The sequence below is a fragment of the Pinus tabuliformis genome, chromosome 7 (assembly GCF_031772625.1).
Source record: "Pinus tabuliformis cultivar Carrire ecotype Pingquan chromosome 7, CPIR1, whole genome shotgun sequence".
NCBI classification, from domain to species: domain Eukaryota; kingdom Viridiplantae; phylum Streptophyta; class Pinopsida; order Pinales; family Pinaceae; genus Pinus; species Pinus tabuliformis.
The window spans coordinates 1,530,495,839-1,530,513,702 of NC_142293.1; the positions used below are offsets into that span (position 1 = coordinate 1,530,495,839).

General features: G+C 31.2%; 1 protein-coding gene across 1 annotated transcript; it reads right to left on the minus strand.

Moving 5' to 3' along the window:
* Window positions 1-5,457: 5,457 nt before the first annotated feature.
* LOC149253667 (benzyl alcohol O-benzoyltransferase-like) lies at window positions 5,458-7,344 on the minus strand. Its single transcript, XM_089456888.1, has 2 exons — window positions 6,795-7,344; window positions 5,458-6,641 (listed from the first exon to the last, which is right to left on the minus strand). The coding sequence occupies exons 1-2, from the start codon at window positions 7,224-7,226 to the stop codon at window positions 5,730-5,732; spliced, it is 1,344 nt and encodes a 447-aa protein (XP_089313014.1). The 5' UTR covers window positions 7,227-7,344; the 3' UTR covers window positions 5,458-5,729.
* Between the last annotated feature and the right edge of the window lie 10,520 nt (window positions 7,345-17,864).

Consider the following 17,864-nt stretch of genomic DNA (forward strand, 5'->3'; position numbering starts at 1 on the left):
ACCAATCAATAATGGGACTAAGCCTTAGCTTAAGAAATTATGAACATTAAGACAACCTACGTCCAATCCATAATTTCACCCTTCGAGAGTTCTTCCAAGAGTTACACTGGTCCATAGCTCAGCTCGAGAGCACCATGGTTTGGCAGTGTCTTGCCTCCTTGCTATTGTTGTACAAGGTTCTCTGTCCAATCTCTCTCTTCCGCTTTTCTATCTTCCCCCTTTGAGTGTGTATTTTTTTCCTTCTCTTCCCTAGAGAAAAAGAGAGAGATCCCTCATATCTATCCAAGTGTCGAGTGGTTTTTACTCTTTCTTTAATTTTTTTGAAAAAAAAATCTTTTTTGAATTTAATTGTATTCCATTAATTAATTATTTTTATGACAACACTACCCATCATTAACTTTATAAAACAAAAAGTAAAATAACTAAAAATAACCACACTCACCTAACAAGTATTCCCACGGGTGTTACGGATTGAAAATTCAAATTCTTATAAATCAAGCTAATCAAGAATATTAGTGCCCTATCAAGAGTGCTCAAAAAATTTGTGGTGTGCGAATTTTTCGGGCTTCTGACCAGTACTGACATTGGAATTTGACAGTGTCATTTGCCAACTTGAATTTGAAAAGCTATTTTTGATGTCACAGTTGGAAGAGTACCAGCTTTGTTATATTGACATTGATGGATACCAAATCTGCCCATATCGAAATGCTAAAAAGATCGAAACTTGTTATATGACATTATATATAAAAAACAAACGCTATTGGGTGGTATATCACTGTGTATTTGTATTTATGAATTGATTGTGTTATTTTAATTAATTTAAATAAAATAATATTAGTGAAAAAAGAAATTATTTGAAATATGTAATAAAATAATCTTTTATTAATAAAATTTATTATTTGAAATATGAAATAAAATTATTTTTTATTAATAAAATTTATTAATAATGCATAAAAATGATTTTAAGTTTTTAATAAAAGTTATGTATTTCAAGTTTTTTTTAGTAAAAGTATTTTAATTTTTTTAATTATTTGTTAATATAATTTTATTTTTCAAATATCTTAAAACTTTAAGCTAAAAATATTATTGTTTTACTTTTAAGTTAATAAACAAAATTGGATTTTACTTTATTTTTGCAACTTTGTCAAATTAGTCATTTAAAATTCTAATAATGTTATAAAACTAACATTTAGTCATTACTTTTAATTATTAGTTGTGTTGTATTTGATTTATTTAGCAATATTTTATATTTATCTAAAAAAATATTAATTTATTATATGCAAATAAAAAATAATATTTGTTCATTTAATAATTAAATTTTACTATTCTAAAACATTTAGAATAAAAAATCTTAATAAAATAATTATACATTTTTTAATATCTAAAATATTTTAGACCAACTTCTATATATTAAATATATATATAGAAATTTAAATTTAAAAACTTTTAAATAATATTTTTTCATTTAATAATTAAATTTTTCTATTATAAACCAACTTCTATATATTAAATATATATATAAAAATTTAAATTTAAAAATTTTTAAATAATATTTTTTTATTTAATAATTAAAATTTTCTATTCTAAAACATTTAGAATAAAATATCTTAATAAAATAATTATACATTTTTTAATTAAATTTTAATATCTAAAATATTTAAACCAAATTATATATATATATAAACACTTTAGAGATGCTAGAAGTGTAATTATTTTTCCATTGGACATAAAGTTAATATAGGACATTTAAATTTAATATTTTTTTGCTAAAAAAATTTAAATGTCATATATTAATTTCATGTTGAATGGAAAAATATTTATACATCTAGCATCTTTGAAAAACTTTTAAATCTCAACATGTTTCAATTCTCAAAGCTAACATCACGAATAAAATTATATAAATTGGTTAGATAAATCTATAAAATTAGAAAAATCCACTCAAAAATTAAGTTTTATATAAAATTTTATTTTTTTTGTTAAGCTTGGCAGGTCATCCAAAAACAGAATTGTTTCCGTCTTTCTAGCCAGGCTAGATATGTCTCTATCTCATGTCGAGATACTATATAACTATAAAAACTAACATATGCAACATGAAAATTAAAATCTAATGGCATTAGCCAAAATTATGCATGGGGGAGTCTCTAGTCCTTTGTTCTTTAGAGGCAGATGCTACGGGAGAAGGGTCTTGAGCAGTAGCCCCTAGCATACCATACAACTCCAGAATGCAAGGGATGTGGTGGGCAACCCTGTCCATCCTAAGGTCTTGTTTGTGAAGCTCGAAATTAATTTTCTCCATATCTTTCTTGTAATGAGATAGTCCCTGGTCTGTCACCATCATCATCACAGAAATTGTTTAACTAATTTACCTAATTCAACATAGTTATAGTCGTAAAAATTTATAAAACTTCATAATCATGTAAAAAGTTTTCATAAACCACTTTCAAAATTTAATGTTCTAGGATCGAAAATAAACCTTTCTATATTCAATATTCAATTGCATGGTTCATATAAGTATCTTACACCATGTTGACATCATAAACCAAATTGTAAACATTCAAAATATAAATAAACAAAATTGTAAGCAAACTGCGAGAAAACCGAACTGAAAGCAATCTATTATCAAAGCAAATTATAAGCCAATTGAAAAACCGTGAAACAGGCTAAACTATAAACAATTCAAACCAAAATTGAAAGCACTTAACTGTTCTTAAAATCGTATAACTAAGTTCCATGTTCCAAAGTAAACCAGTAAACTTGAGCTGCTATAGCCACAAGTCTGAAATTATTTACAAAAAATTAACGCACCACATAAAATAATAAACAATAAACAAAGTTTGTATTAATGTCAAAATGTTTCCATACAACAATACTTAGCTACCTTGAAGGTTTTGATTACAACTATTCCATTGTGCAAAATAGATCACACAGATGCATTTTCTCACAGATCTCAAAACTGGCTACAACTAAAATTTGGGAAAATATGGTTCAAAGAATTGAGAAAATCATATTCATGAAACCCTATTGGGCTCATCATGAAAAAAAAAAAATCATGTTTTAATTTTTTTGATATCTATCATTAGTTTCTTGAAAATTGTGCTGCAAAATCACTTCCCGGAAACTGGAAACTAACGACCATCTTTAACCAAGAGCTTCATTAAGTACTTGAATTTCAAACGTGTGACCTTGTTTTGTTTTGCAAAACTTAAATCCATATTAAGGTTTTAGAAACAAAACCCATGTGTTCTTCTAGAATTGTAGTGATATCTTGATCACAGAGATGGCTACCCAAACGAATTTGAAGAAGAAATGCTAAATTGTAGTTGGTTTTATCCAAACGTATTTCAAGAACAAATGGTAAATTGTAGTTAGTAAAACTAAGCATAATTAATTAAAAATAAAATAAATAATTATGATAGTCTACAGAAACATGTCTCAGAGAGTTTTGGTGTATTTCTGGAAAACAATGGCTAAATATTATTAGAATGGGTGAACATAATAAAGTGAACATAGACATTTTGGGCCATAAAAGTATGGCACAACTACAACCCAACATCCACCAACTTGAGATTTTTCATTTCCTCCTGCAAATAGAGTAAAAGGAAAGGGTTTTCATAGAGTATTACATTCCAGTAGTTGTCGTCGTTATCAAATCGTTTCCAAGGTTCATAATTAAAATTTGGTGCGTAAGGATGGTTATCACAACCCTAACTAAGAACATCCTGACATAATGTCTATTATATACTAAACTATATGGATTGTTTTTCCTTCATCCTGAGATAATGTCTATTATATACTAGACTATATGGATTGTTTTTCCTTCAAATGTTTCATCCATTGACTTAGATGAAGGGCCCAAGCCTATGGAATTTCATTACCGATTGCCTTTTTACTTCATGACGCCTAAAAAGGTAACAATGAAGTCTTCAACCAGATGGAATTAAGTCTTTGAAATGTACGAAATATATCATCAATGAATAACACATTTATATGATTTGCAAAATCAATCTTAAAGTTCAATGGAAAATCCATATGTAATCATATTTACGTAGGTTTCCAATCATAAACAAATCTCCATAATAATTTTTTTATGACTTTACATGTAATTTTATGATTATGGTATATATGTAAGGATGATTTGCAATAATTACTCAATGGGGGACTTCGTTCAATGAACCTTTAACATATCACATGTGTTTTAATATATCACATGTGTTTGTGGCATATTAAACAATATCCTTAATTTGATTATGTATTAGAAAATATCTCTAAAAATCACATTATTTAGCCCTCTACAAATACAAACCCGATACACTTTCTTAATTAAAAAAACCCTACTTTCACTAGATGTTGTGGGTATCTATTTTTCCATTAACATGTTTTATGCCCCGTTATATTTTTTCATTCACTTTGAGTGCCATTTTTTATACATGCCAATTGCCAATATAAAAACCATTTATCCCCATATATCTCCCAATATATTATGTCATTTTTTTCTCAATATAAATCCCACAATATGAATGCATGTGGTATGGTATTGCTTCCCCAATAAAACCATCGTGATTTACTCATGCCTCCCATATATAACATTTCTCCTTTGAACATATTATTGTAGTTAATATTAAAATTGAAAGCATCCATCAACTGAATAATGTTCATTTTCATCAACCATACAATGCACATGGAAAATACTAGCTTCAATATCTAGAATCGTGATACATAATAGAGTTGTATTCATCCAAAGACCTGTAATAATAGTACCCAAAAATATTCCTTTTAACAATTGGTCACTTGAGACTCTCTCTCATAATGCCAACTACTTCAAAGTGTTGAACTCGGCATAAATATGGCGTTTAAGATGTTGTTGAAAACGTTTTAAGAGTAGATCATGTAACAAGGACTTCACTTTTGATGCGTAACAAGTTGATCCAAAACCTGAAATTCATGATAGATGTATCTTTTTCAAATGTACATTTCGAGTAATTATCAAATACAAGGGTCACCCATTTTTTACTGAATAATAACTAATATTTTTTTATATTTTCTTGGTTTTCTTTCCCTTCTATCTAGAAAAAATACTCTAAAAAGTAATCTTCACTTACCTATGTTTTCACTTTACACACTTTTCAAACATTATACTTTTTAAACATTATTGACATTAATTAATAATAATTAATATTTTCTATATTTCCTTGATTTTCTTTCCCTTCCATGTCAGAAACAATACTCTAAAAGGTAATCCTCACTTATCTATGTTTTCACTTTACACACTCTTCAAATATTATGTCTTTTCCACTTTATGCTTCAAATAGTATATGATAATGATTATTTATATCAACATAAATATTTTTATTTTTATTAAAATAAAATAAAAAAATCATAAATTATAAATGTATTATTTAAATATTATTATTTTTAAATAAACACCAATTACTAAAGTAGGAATATGCCACTTCATCAGCCCAAGGCGATATGAACAGTAGTCAATATAATAAATTTATACAAACCTAACCTGACCAAACTTATAACAATTTGGCGTCTAACCATTCAAACGACACTTAACCGGAGAAAACCTAGAACAGCTCAAACCTTACACGGACAGAAAAACGTAAGCCAATAGCTAGAACACTACCCAAGCTATCCAACCCAACTTGATACTGGAAATATTGAATTGCGACACAACCGACCTAGAAAGCTTATTTGCAGAACACATATTTTGGCGCTACAAAGTTTTAGAGATGGGAACGTGGAAAAGGGTGACTGTGCTCCATGGGCGCATCACCGATTCCTGCTTCAAATCGTCTCATGGCTGCAGAGGTCAAGCAAATGGGAAACACTATTCCCTCCACGCCGCTTGTATTACGAGCAGCGATGAAGAAGTTGATGATGCCCGGCACTACACCCACTCCACTTTGTGCAGGTCCTCCGTAGGCTGCCCTCCCCCAACCGAAGTCCACATCTCTGAAGCCCATCTTGGTAACGTCCGAAACGAAGAAGGAACCCACCACTGTAAAGTGAGGTCGCCCTCCCAATTCCATCAGATCTATCCCCGATCGCACGTATTCGTCGTTCACAGCTGTTTTTGCTTCGTTTATCAGTCTCACAGCGAAAGACAGCGGTTTGTTTAATAGCTCTCCTGCGGTCGTCTTCGCGCATGCAAGGCTTATCCCATTCCCGTAGAACCCTTGAGGAAGTGGCGGGTCGGTTTTCATCCGGGTATTCACGGTGAATATGAACCGAACTTCCTGCTCCGCGGGCATTCTGACAGCCTTCGTTCTCAGACGCCACAAAAATGCCGATAGAGCTTCAAAGCTTGAGCACTTGCCTTGCCCTACGGCTTGTCTCTTGAGCGACTCGATCTGCTTGTGTCCGAAGAAGAATGAATTGTGGATCAGCTTGTTAGCTGGCACCGTCTGCCCATATTTGTCTTCTATTTGATCGTATGCGTAGAGCGGAAACTTTACAGTGGGATACGTCCGCGGACGGAGGCTTTCTCTTTCCCAGACCGGAAGAACAGAAGGACTTGTCGCTCCCTTCGCCATTTCGGCAAGAGCGTTCATGAACTGAAAGAGGCCAAATGCGTCACTAAGGGTATGATTCAAAGCTATGGCGAGTATGAACCCTCCGCATCTCAATCGTGTTACCTGAAACATTATGATTAGCTGTACGGTCAGAAAACACATTTTCTGCTGCAAGAAATAGAAATACGGTCAATGCCACCGTGCAAGATAACAAATGCAGGCGAATACGAACTGAATTCATCAAAGAAAATCGAATCAAAGCATGAATGAATTAACCTGGATGAGAAGGATAGGAGAATTGGTAACAGCCTCTGGGCCGGGCACATCACGCAGCAGATCTTGCCAGCAGGGAAAGGACGGTAGGAGGTCTCCTAATTCCTCCAGAGCAACGTCCGCATCGGCTTCCACAAACAGCACACCTTCTCCCGTGCACTCGACCAGGAGCTTACCCGTGGGCACGTCTCTGACTCTTCCGGCCAAAGGGTAGTAGAATACCAAAACCTTGGCCAGCCCTTCTCTGATAACCCTGGCGGGATCCTCACCCTTCATCGATGGGTTGAACCGATAGAACTGAAAGACGGGGATATGAAATCTCAGAGTTCCCTGATCATCGATATTGGAAAGGTATAGAAACTCTTTCGGAGTAGGCGCCAATGGCGGAACGAGGACAGCCCCCTTTCTGGTGACCTTGAATTGCAGAGATGCCATTAAATAAAAGTTAACCCGAAAGAAATAGCTGAGCGGCGTTAGAGACCTTTGGCGCTGATACTGCGTGAGTCGATATGCTTTATAATTATATAAATGCTTTCGGATGTTTGCAGATATGTTGCTTAGTTCTACTTCATTATTTATACGTCTATTAAGTAAATTAATGTGTATGAATTCTTATTATTCATTTAGTTTATATAATAGCATTAAATAATAAAAAATCCGTCATTAAAAAATGATAAAAACCCCATTAAATACGTGATAGAGAGAGATTTTTTTTTTTTTTTTAAATAAACACTAAGCACGACAAAACCAAAATCTAAACCTTTTAGTTTCACAACGTTAACAGTCACGAATACTGTGAATAGTTCGAACTCATATACCGATTTGAGGGTTTCTTTTCCAACGTTGGCAGGTGATCATACTCCGCGTCAGCGTGAAGATATGTGGTTGCAAATATTTCGGGCCCATGACGACTGCTCAAAAGATTTGTGCTGTGCGAATTTTTCGGGCTTAGGATAAGTACTCAGATTCGAATGCAGAAGTGTCAGAGTCGCAGTTGGAAGGGTAGCAGATTTTGACATATCAACAGTTATTTTCTAAAAGTCACAATTGAAAGGCTAAAAGATCTGGACAATTTGACACAGTTACTTTCTAGACATGGATGGACACTGATACTTTGTTTAAATATATATTAAAATATAGATCATTATGGTAAGGAAAAAAATTAATATAATTTTTTTAAATATACAATTTTTAAAAGTGAAGTTTTAACATGGAATAAAATAGACTTAATTTTAAGGTTTCTAGATACTTGGTAAGAGTTTGTAACATTCTTTTTAATTTCGTGGACAAATATATAGGATTAGAAAATTATTACTGTATGTAATATTTTCAGTTATTTATTCTATATTTTTTAATGTTTATTAGACAAAATCATTATCATGACATAAAGTAACTTTAAAATTAAAATATCAATTCAAATAAAGTAACAATCATTGTTACAACATGTTGTATAAAGCTTTATGTTGTAGGTTTGCATAATTATTATTGTTTATTTAATTAGGCTAGTTAATCACATATTTTATTAGGTAAGTGTTAATGTCATACAAGGTAGTAATACTATCAAATAGATATATCTTCAAAACTTCGAAGGAAAAATACCAACAAATATTTATTTTATTAAACATTTTGTGAGGGTGTTCACCCCACTCAATAGTTGCAAGAGAGTCCATGTCTTGCCCATTGTTAAAAATTTTATGAAGAAATATCATATTTAATTCGGCATAACTAGCTAGAAGCCATTACATTAATCATGTTATCAGAACACTTTGCCACACAATTCCTCGAGCATTGTGTGTTTGTGGCCTGGTTGTATTCAGCAATGGAATATCTTGCATTTGGTGAGCCTTCACTTTGCATGGACCATTAGTCAAGCATAATGATTTTATTGTCTGTCATAGTGTTAACTATAATCAATTTTCAGTTATTGTATAAGGGATGGGTTAAACACTATTAATCCATCCTCCAGATAAGACACATTTTCTCCTTTCAATTACTATTCTCATCAACTCTAACATCGTGAGTTTATAATTTTTTTTATCAAACCCAAACCCAAATAATAAGTTTGTACTAGTTATGCTTTAAACATTTTCTCATATCCACTTTCTTATATATGCATTAATTAAAAGTATATAATTTCACAAGCATGCTTATTTATCCATGCACGTGTATGGCTATGATACACCTCTATCCACCCAAACCTCACATGTATAAATATTTCCAAGACATGCTCATCTATCTACACTTCACATGAATTTTAAGAAAGGGAATAGCTTCATTTTACCACTATAGACAAGAACACGGCAATATTTAAAAGAATCACCATGGTATTCACTATCACTTCACACAAGAACAAATATTTTTTTCCAAAAGATAAACACCAAATCTATTATTATTTCTTTGCACAAGAATAAATTATTTTCCAAAATAAAAACCACCGCAATATTCCATATTTTCTTTACAGAAAACTAGCACATTAGCTAATATCTTTGTGTATGAAAAAACATATTATTTTTCTAAAAGGAAATAACCCAACAACTATTAACTTTGTGCACATAAACACATATTGTCTTTCAAGAAATTTAACATAATAGTTATTATTTTTGTGCACGCAAATACATATTTCTTTTTCAAGAAAACTAGCATAGATTATTATCTTTGTATGCCCAAGATTCATATGTAACCTTTGAAGAAAATAAATGTTTGATTCATATCATTTCATGCATGAGAATTCATATGAACTTTTTGAAGAAAATAGCTTTGATTTTTATCATTTCATAAACAATATTTTTATACAACCTTTTCAACAAGGTAAACTTAATTTATTTATCTTTCTATGCAATAATTCATAAAAAAAAAATCCAAGAACATTATTGTAACACTTTACCCCACATTTACCCACTTTTACAATCTCTCTAGGGTAAACATGAGTTGAGAGTTACTATGACATGACCCAACATCTAAGTTCCAGTTATGGAAGTGGAGTATACCAATGGAAAACGTTGACGAAAAATGGTTTTTACTGTGGGTTCTCCAGTTACTAAATCTCACAATTGAGCTCTTCTTCTATCAACATTCAAAATAGTCCTGATGATGGATCCATGTTGGGATTTGAAACGTTGACGAAAATTGGTTTTTACTGTGGGTTCTCCGGTTACTAAATCTCATAATTGAGCTCTTCTTCTATCAACATTCAAAATAGTCCTGATGATGGATCCCTGTTTGGATTTGAAACGTTGACGAAAAATGGTTTTTACTGTGGGTTCTCTGGTTACTAAGTTACAAGATATTAACCATAGAGATCGCAAATCCAGAGTAAACCTTTACATTTATACTGTATTCATTTCAATAATTAATCTGTATCTTTGGGTTGACCTAGGGTGATAACATTAATAACAGTAATGTATAATTATTTTCATATATAAAATCGTCGTTATCCAGAGTAAACCTTTACATTTATATTGTATTCATTTCAATAATTAATGTGTATCTTTGCATTGTGAATTTATACCTAGGGTGATAACATTAATAACAGTAATGTATAATTATTTTTTTATATATATAAAAAATTGTCGTTAGAATGTTACATCAAATGTTGTAACTAACATTTATGAAATAAGTAATATAATACTGAAACTAATATTTGAAATCATTGATTTCCAAAAAAAATGGTTTCAATTAAAATAATAATAATATAAAACATTTTTTGACATTCATTCTTTTTGGGGTTATATATTGTATAATATTAGTCCTCCGCCAACACTTATTTTATTAATAAAAATATTTTTATTTTTGAAAAACATTTAATTTTAACAATAAATTTTAAAAATATTTTTACACTTTTCAGGAAAAGTGCGTTATGGGAAAAGATCCTCCACCACCACTTCTCCGAAGGTGGCAAAACCTATCAAACTCAGGTGTCAAACCAACAGTGAGGACAACCATCTCTAGCTGCTATCCGCGAATGTCGATTTGACTCATCACCGTTATCAAGGAAAACCACGCCACCTGTAATAACCCGCTGGTGGTCCGTAAGGGAGCAGGTTTTCACTCCTGCCAGATGCCTCTGGGTCTTGGGCCGTTAACCTGTTTCCTTACGTCCAAGGAAGACGAGCTCTTAGCCAAGGAGAAGCGAACCCTCCACCACCACTTATTTTATTAATAAAAATATTTTTATTTTTGAAAAACATTTAATTATAATAATAAATTTTAAAAATATTTTCACTCTTTCAGAAAAAGTGGGTTACGCCAGAAGATAGCAGACGAATACCAACACTTAGGTTAGAATTTGGAAAGAAATAGCATTTGGAAATTTATGATTTGAAGGTTATTTTTTTAAGAGTTTTTAAAATTATATGAATTTAAAATATTTTTTAAAATTTATGGGAATGATTTAATTCGTACTTGTTAGTTTAGGAAATATTATGGGAATATTTTAATTGGCACTTGTTATGTTATAAAATATTATATAATTTATGAAATTCAAAATTTAAAATACTATAAATATATTTAAAAAATATTTTATTTACTTACAATAAAATTTTCAAAATTTTAGTTTATTTTTCCATAATATAATTTAAAAATTTAAAAACAAAAATACAAAAAAACAATCATTAAATAGGTCGAGATGTAAACGGTCGAAAGAATAAAAACTTATCACTAAAAAACAAAAATCTAACCGCAAAAAAATAATAATCCGGGGTTCCTTTTGCAACGTGGGTCCGTGATCGTACTCCCCGTCAGCGTGAAACGACGTATTGTGCGAATTTTCGGGCCTATGACGAGTGCTCAAAAAGTGTGGCCTTGCGAAATTTTCAACTCAGATTGGAGTGTGGAACTGTCATTTGCCTCATTTGAAAGTTCAAAGAACTAAGCAGAAATTAAATATGGGAGAATCTGTTTCTTAGTTTTGCTAGAGCATGCGAAAAAGATAAAATATCACATCTCCATAAGTCCGGGTCATAGATAAGATTGATAAACAGAAACTATGGTTAGGAGTTGTTAGGTATACTCTTTCTTCTAAAGTTTTTTTGTTTTTCTTTAAATATTTTTATATTTCCATTTAATTTGTGGTAATATTCCCTTCTCTCAACTTCTTATTTTTATGATTGGCTCTCCTTTTATACCTTTTTATTGTTTGTTCTTCTCTTTTTCGTTTCTATTGTTTACTTTTTCTTTTAATCTTGATTTATATATAATTTTTGTATTCATAGTTTCTTTTAATCTTGATTTATATATAATTTTTGTATTCATAATTTCTTTTAATTTTGATTTATATATATTTTTTTATTCATAATTTTTTTAATAATTTTTATTTTCTTAATATTATTCTTTTTGTTGAATTGAGGCATCTGTGATCCATATCAAGTTTACGAAAGATTTTTCAGCCTAAATGACATGGTATTTCATTTGTCGACGCGTTTTGAACTAAATATTTTATTTATTTAATCAAAAACCAATATTTATTAACCTATATTCCAAAACTTAATAATCAATTATAGATTTACTTAGTCAAAGCATTTTTTTTTTAAATTGAATAAATAAACATGTAAATAAATAAATAAATATTTATTTAGCTATAAATCTATTTATCTGAAACTAAAAATTTATGTAATTAATTTTAGTCGACACATTTAAATAAATAAATAAAATAAAATATTTAACTATCTATTAAATATTTACCTTTTTCTTTGACATCTGTTTTTCCAGTTTTGACATTAATGTATTATTTAAGTCCATAGACTAATTAGATTTCTTTTTTCCCCTTAAAATCATGGAAATTCCGGCAAGATTTTGATAAAAACCGGTAGGGATTTTTGTAAATCCAGATTACAACTATCAAACTTGGAGGTTTTGGGTGCTCTAGAGGTTTTTGAGGGCACATCTATTTCCACTATTAAAAACATGATTCAAACACTCCTAGTGCAAGATTTTTTGAATTTTTTTTGTGTGGATTCTGGGTAATTCCTAGACCTGGGTAGACACTTCCTTATTTAAGTATGACCTAAAATATTAATCATTTAATCCTAGATATTTTTATTTAATTATGAAATATTATTTATTTTTAAATTATTAATTAACAGTTACATTCTAAGAGTGACTTTCATTATATTAGAATGTTACTAAATTTATAATTTCTAGTCAAAACTAACTATGAAATTATAACATTAAATTAATTCTCTTCATGGCTGTCCCTATTTAATGTTATTTAATCTAATGTCATGATTTGTTTATCCATCTTGTCTTGATGATGAACCATGTGAGATGATTCGAAACAAAAATTAATTCTCTTCATGACTATCCTTATTTAATCTTATTCAATTTGATGTCATGATTTGTTTATCCATCTTGTCCTCATGATGACCCATAGGAGATGGTTTGAAACACACATGGGCACATATACATTTTGATGTGATTTTCTCCTAAATATTTCTTGCAATTTGAAGAGTTATTTTTCAATGTTACAGTTCTAAGAGTACCTCATTAGTTATACTAACACGGACGAAGTGTAAAAAGGAAAAATAATGTAAATATATATTAAAAAATAGATACACATTTATTATGGTAAAAAAAAAAAAAATGAGATTAAAATTGAGCGTTCTCTACCAACACAACAGATTCACTTCGCCTAGACCCTAGATTCTTGTCGAAATCTAGAAATAAAAAAATCAAAATCTCTTAATGATGGAGTCTTTGAATTTTTTTTTGATGGTGGAAATGGATTCAATGCCATCAAAAATCCCTCAGCCACCCAAAACCCTGAATTCTGACCACCGTAACCCAAATTTTCAAAATTTTCTGTTGGATTTTGTCATAATCTTGCCAGAATTTTCATTATTTCTAAGCTAATTTATGGGTTTTTTAGAATCAAATTTAAAACTGCTATTCCTTTAAGTAGTTTTCGAATATATTTTTTCCTTTTTCGAAGTTAATCTTTAACCTACCACGAAACAGATCAACTTTGATCATTTCTCAGAGTTGAAGAATGTACTTGTCATGAATCATGAAATAATATAATTATACATTAGATTCAAATATTTTATGAACAAAAATTACGATGATAATTTGGATTATTAAAATTTATTTCTCACTTCAAAAAATAACGTTGTGTACCGATGAAAATTTGCATTTGCCCAGACGACAACATTCTTGTTGGAATTAGGTAAAACAAATTCAAAAATCATAATGCTAGAGTTTTTTTTTTTTTCGTGAAAATGGATTTATCACTATCAAAAACCCCTCGGGCACCCAAAATCTTGAAGCTTGAAAGTTGTAACCCAAATTTTCAAAAATTTCTAGCGGATTTTGTCATAATCTTGTGAAAATTTCCATTATTTTCTTGGCTAATCTGTGGGTTCTTTAGAATATCTATATATATATATATATATATATATATATATATATATATATAAACTTAATAATAAGTCATTTCAATCTCCACCTTACAAATCAATAATTGAGAATAATTATCACACGATTTTGATGGGATATTTTAAAAATAAATTTTATTTATAAGAAAATACAATAATAGAAATTAGTGTAATATTAATAACTAACACAATCACAACAAAAAAGTGGTTTCTATATGCTAATTCCCTCTCTTTTCCACCTTATAATAGCATCAATTGACATATAAAAGTTGGAAAATGATTTTGATCAACTTATACCAATCACTAATAATGTGGTTGTTCTAGTTGAGGACTCATGGGCATGGGCTTGATTAGTAGACCATGCTTAACTATAGCTGAAAAGGTTGACCATAATTGAGGAGGGTTGGTAATGGTTGGCTAATGTTAACCATGCTTGGCCATGGTAAACCATTAATCTAAAAATGTATTTATGTTATATTAATGTTAACCATTATTACTTTAATGTTACACTAATATTTGTCAACCATGGTTGACAATGGTTGAAGTTACATTAATGGTTGAAGAAGGTTGACAAGGTTGATCATGGTCGACCATTATTGTGACAAAATATTTATGTTACATTAATATAACATGTTGAACAAGAATGACCATGTTTAAAATTGGTGACAATGTTTGACCACGATAAAGCCTCCTTGACAATGTTTGAACATGGTCGAGTATGGTTAATCATAGTCAAGTTATGGCTAACCATGAGTAAGGTAGTATGTTGTCCATGGTTATCACAATTGGCCATGGTTGTCATTGGGTTGACCATGTTTACCATGTTTTTCCAAATGTCAACCGTACTAAGTGTGGTTGATCATGTTGTGTATGTTTGATTATTGTTGATTATGCTTGAGCATAGATGAACATGATTGATATTTTTTTAACATGGTTGAGCAAGGTAGATTATGGTTGAACTTAGCGACCATGTTTGAGAATGGTTAATATTTCTTAACCATGGTTGAGCTTATTTGACAATGGTGGACTTTGGTCAACATATGGTTGACTATCGCTAAAGATGGTGGACCAAGATTGTCAATATTTAGCTCTAGATGATTATGGTCAACTGTGGTTGACCATGATGCCCATGTTAATCATGGTTGGCAATGTTGGAAATGGTTCACCACAGTAAAAAATGGTCAACCATGTAGATCATTGTTGACAGTGATCATTTAACCATGTTTGACCTTAGTTGAGCATGGTTCACCATCTTCACCATGTTGAAGACGGTTGACCTTGTTGTTTACAATTGACTATATTCAACCACATATGACCATAGTTTATTGTGTTTGAGCTCAATCAAATGAGGTAACATCATGGTTGACGTGGTTAAACATGGTCGGCCATGGTTTTCAATGGTTTTGGTTAAACAAGGTTGACCATGGCTAAAGTTGGTGATCGTATTTGACCATGTTTGAACATGGTTGATTATGGTCAAAATATTGTTAACTATGGTCAAATAAGGTCAAGTTATGTTTAATCATGAATATAGTAGTCCACATTGTCTATGGTTGTTTATGTTAACGATAATTGTCCATTATTTGACCATGTTGGCAATGATTGATCAGGTTGTCCATGATGGACTATGGTTGAGAATGGTAACATGGTTGAGAACATGGTTGAAAATGGGAACATGGTTGAAAATGGTTGAACTTGGTGACCATATTTGATCATGGTTGGGCTTATCCAACCATGGTTCAATATGGTCAACATATGGTTGACTATGGTTAAACATGGTAGATCGAGGTTGTCAACATTCATCTATAGATGATTGTGGTCAGCCATGGCTAACCAAGATGCCCATGCTGACCATGGTTGGTCATCTTGATCATGCTTACCATGGTTAAGCAAAGTTCACCATAGTCAAACATGTTTACCATGTAAACCATTTTGATTGTGGTTTTGCCATATTTGATATTAGTTGAACATGGCTTGCATTTTAACCGTCTTGATCATAGTTGAACTTGTTGTAAAGGATTAACTATGCTTGACCACATATGATCATAGTTGAGTGGCCTTTAACCTCAATCAATGAGGGAAGATCATGGTTCACTTGGTTAAACATTGTAGACAATGGTTGTTAATGTTTTTCCTTTTTTCATTATGTAACATCATTTTTGTGTCCAATTACGATGACGTTTGATGTTCATCACATTCTAATGTCATTTGTTTCACATCACATTGTGATGAAATTTATTCTTCATCACATATGACATTATCTATTTTTTTTCACATTACGTCATGATTTATCCTCTAGCTTATCCATGGTCAACAATTTCCTTCCTTTCTCAATCATAGTCAACCATAAGCAAACAAGGACAACACAATTAACCATACTCACCATGTGCAATGCACCTCCAAATTACACGTAAAAAAAATTATTCTATTGTAGAGTTGAGGCTTCTGTGATCCATATCAAGTTTACAAAAGATTTTTCGGCGAAAATCACATGAAATATCATTTGCCGACGCGTTTTGAACCAACTAGTGTGGTTCATCGTCAGGACAAGTTGAACCACACTGGTTGGTTCGAAACGCATCGGCAAATGATATTTCATGTGATTTTCGCTGAAAAATCTTTTGTAAAATTATTCTACTTAATCTAATATTGGCATGCTATCATTATTAAGTTGTCGTGAAGTTTGATCTTAAAAAAAGAGTCTAGTTCCAAGGTCATATAGAATCAATAGTGCCATTTGTATGATCTTAAGTGATTTCGATTGATGACATGATATTGAGGTATTCTTTCCATCAAGATTCATACTCGTTTAATTTTAAAAGGAAATAAAAAAAATAATATCTTCTTTTAATGTGGTTTGGTTTTCCCTTGAGAATAAAAAAATATGTTTGGGAACTAATGAAAGTTTTCCCTTGAGAATAAAAAAAATATGTTTGGGAACTAATTGAAGCATGCATCATTTTCAGCGCACGACTACTCGAAATCGAAACCTATTTCTTCTGAATCATTCTTATGACTTATATCAACCATTGAGCCCTCATGTCATAAGGTATATGAACCTCTGCCTTAGTCCAATGTATATTCCATTCTTAAATTTATTTGTTTATGAAATATACTACTTGTGGTAAGATAAAACTTGATTGAGGGACTAACCTTGATCATGAGCAAGCTATGAGCTTGTTTAGGCTCGAAGCTAGTTGAGGCACCAAACTTAATGATGAGCATGCTACAACATGCTCTAGGATCCAACCTAAGTGGACGCATCCACCTCCTCCTTCAACTTCTTCTGGACCTCTGTTCAAAATATTTCAAAATGGATCCACCTACTTTTTAATAGATTGGGTTGAGTTACTAGTCCTGGAAGCCTTGGTTAGAAAAAAACTTTAGAAGCCCTGCAACATCTTGGGTTGAGTTTGTAGTATTGGAAGCTTTGGTTGGCAAAACACTCTGGAGCCCTTGGTGGGTTGAGTTACTGGTCCTAAAGCCTACGTTGGACAAACTCTCTTGAGCCCGACAACAACTATCGATTGAGTTACTAGTCATGGAGCCTTGGTTGAACAAATTCTCTAGAGCCCAACAACAGTCATGGATTAAGTTACTAGTCCTAGAAGTTGGGTTGAAACAAACGCTTTGGAGCCCTAGACATCTTGGGTAGATATCGATCTCATGATGGCTAGTGATGTACGACTGTGAGGTGGAATCACTG

Coding starts and splice junctions, on each gene's coding strand:
- LOC149253667 (XM_089456888.1), bottom strand. CDS start 7,226: ATGGCATCTCTGCAATTCAAGGTCACCAGAAAGGGGGCTGTCCTCGTT. Junction 6,642..6,794: donor CTCCTATCCTTCTCATCCAG/GTTAATTCATTC, acceptor ATAATGTTTCAG/GTAACACGATTGAGATGCGG.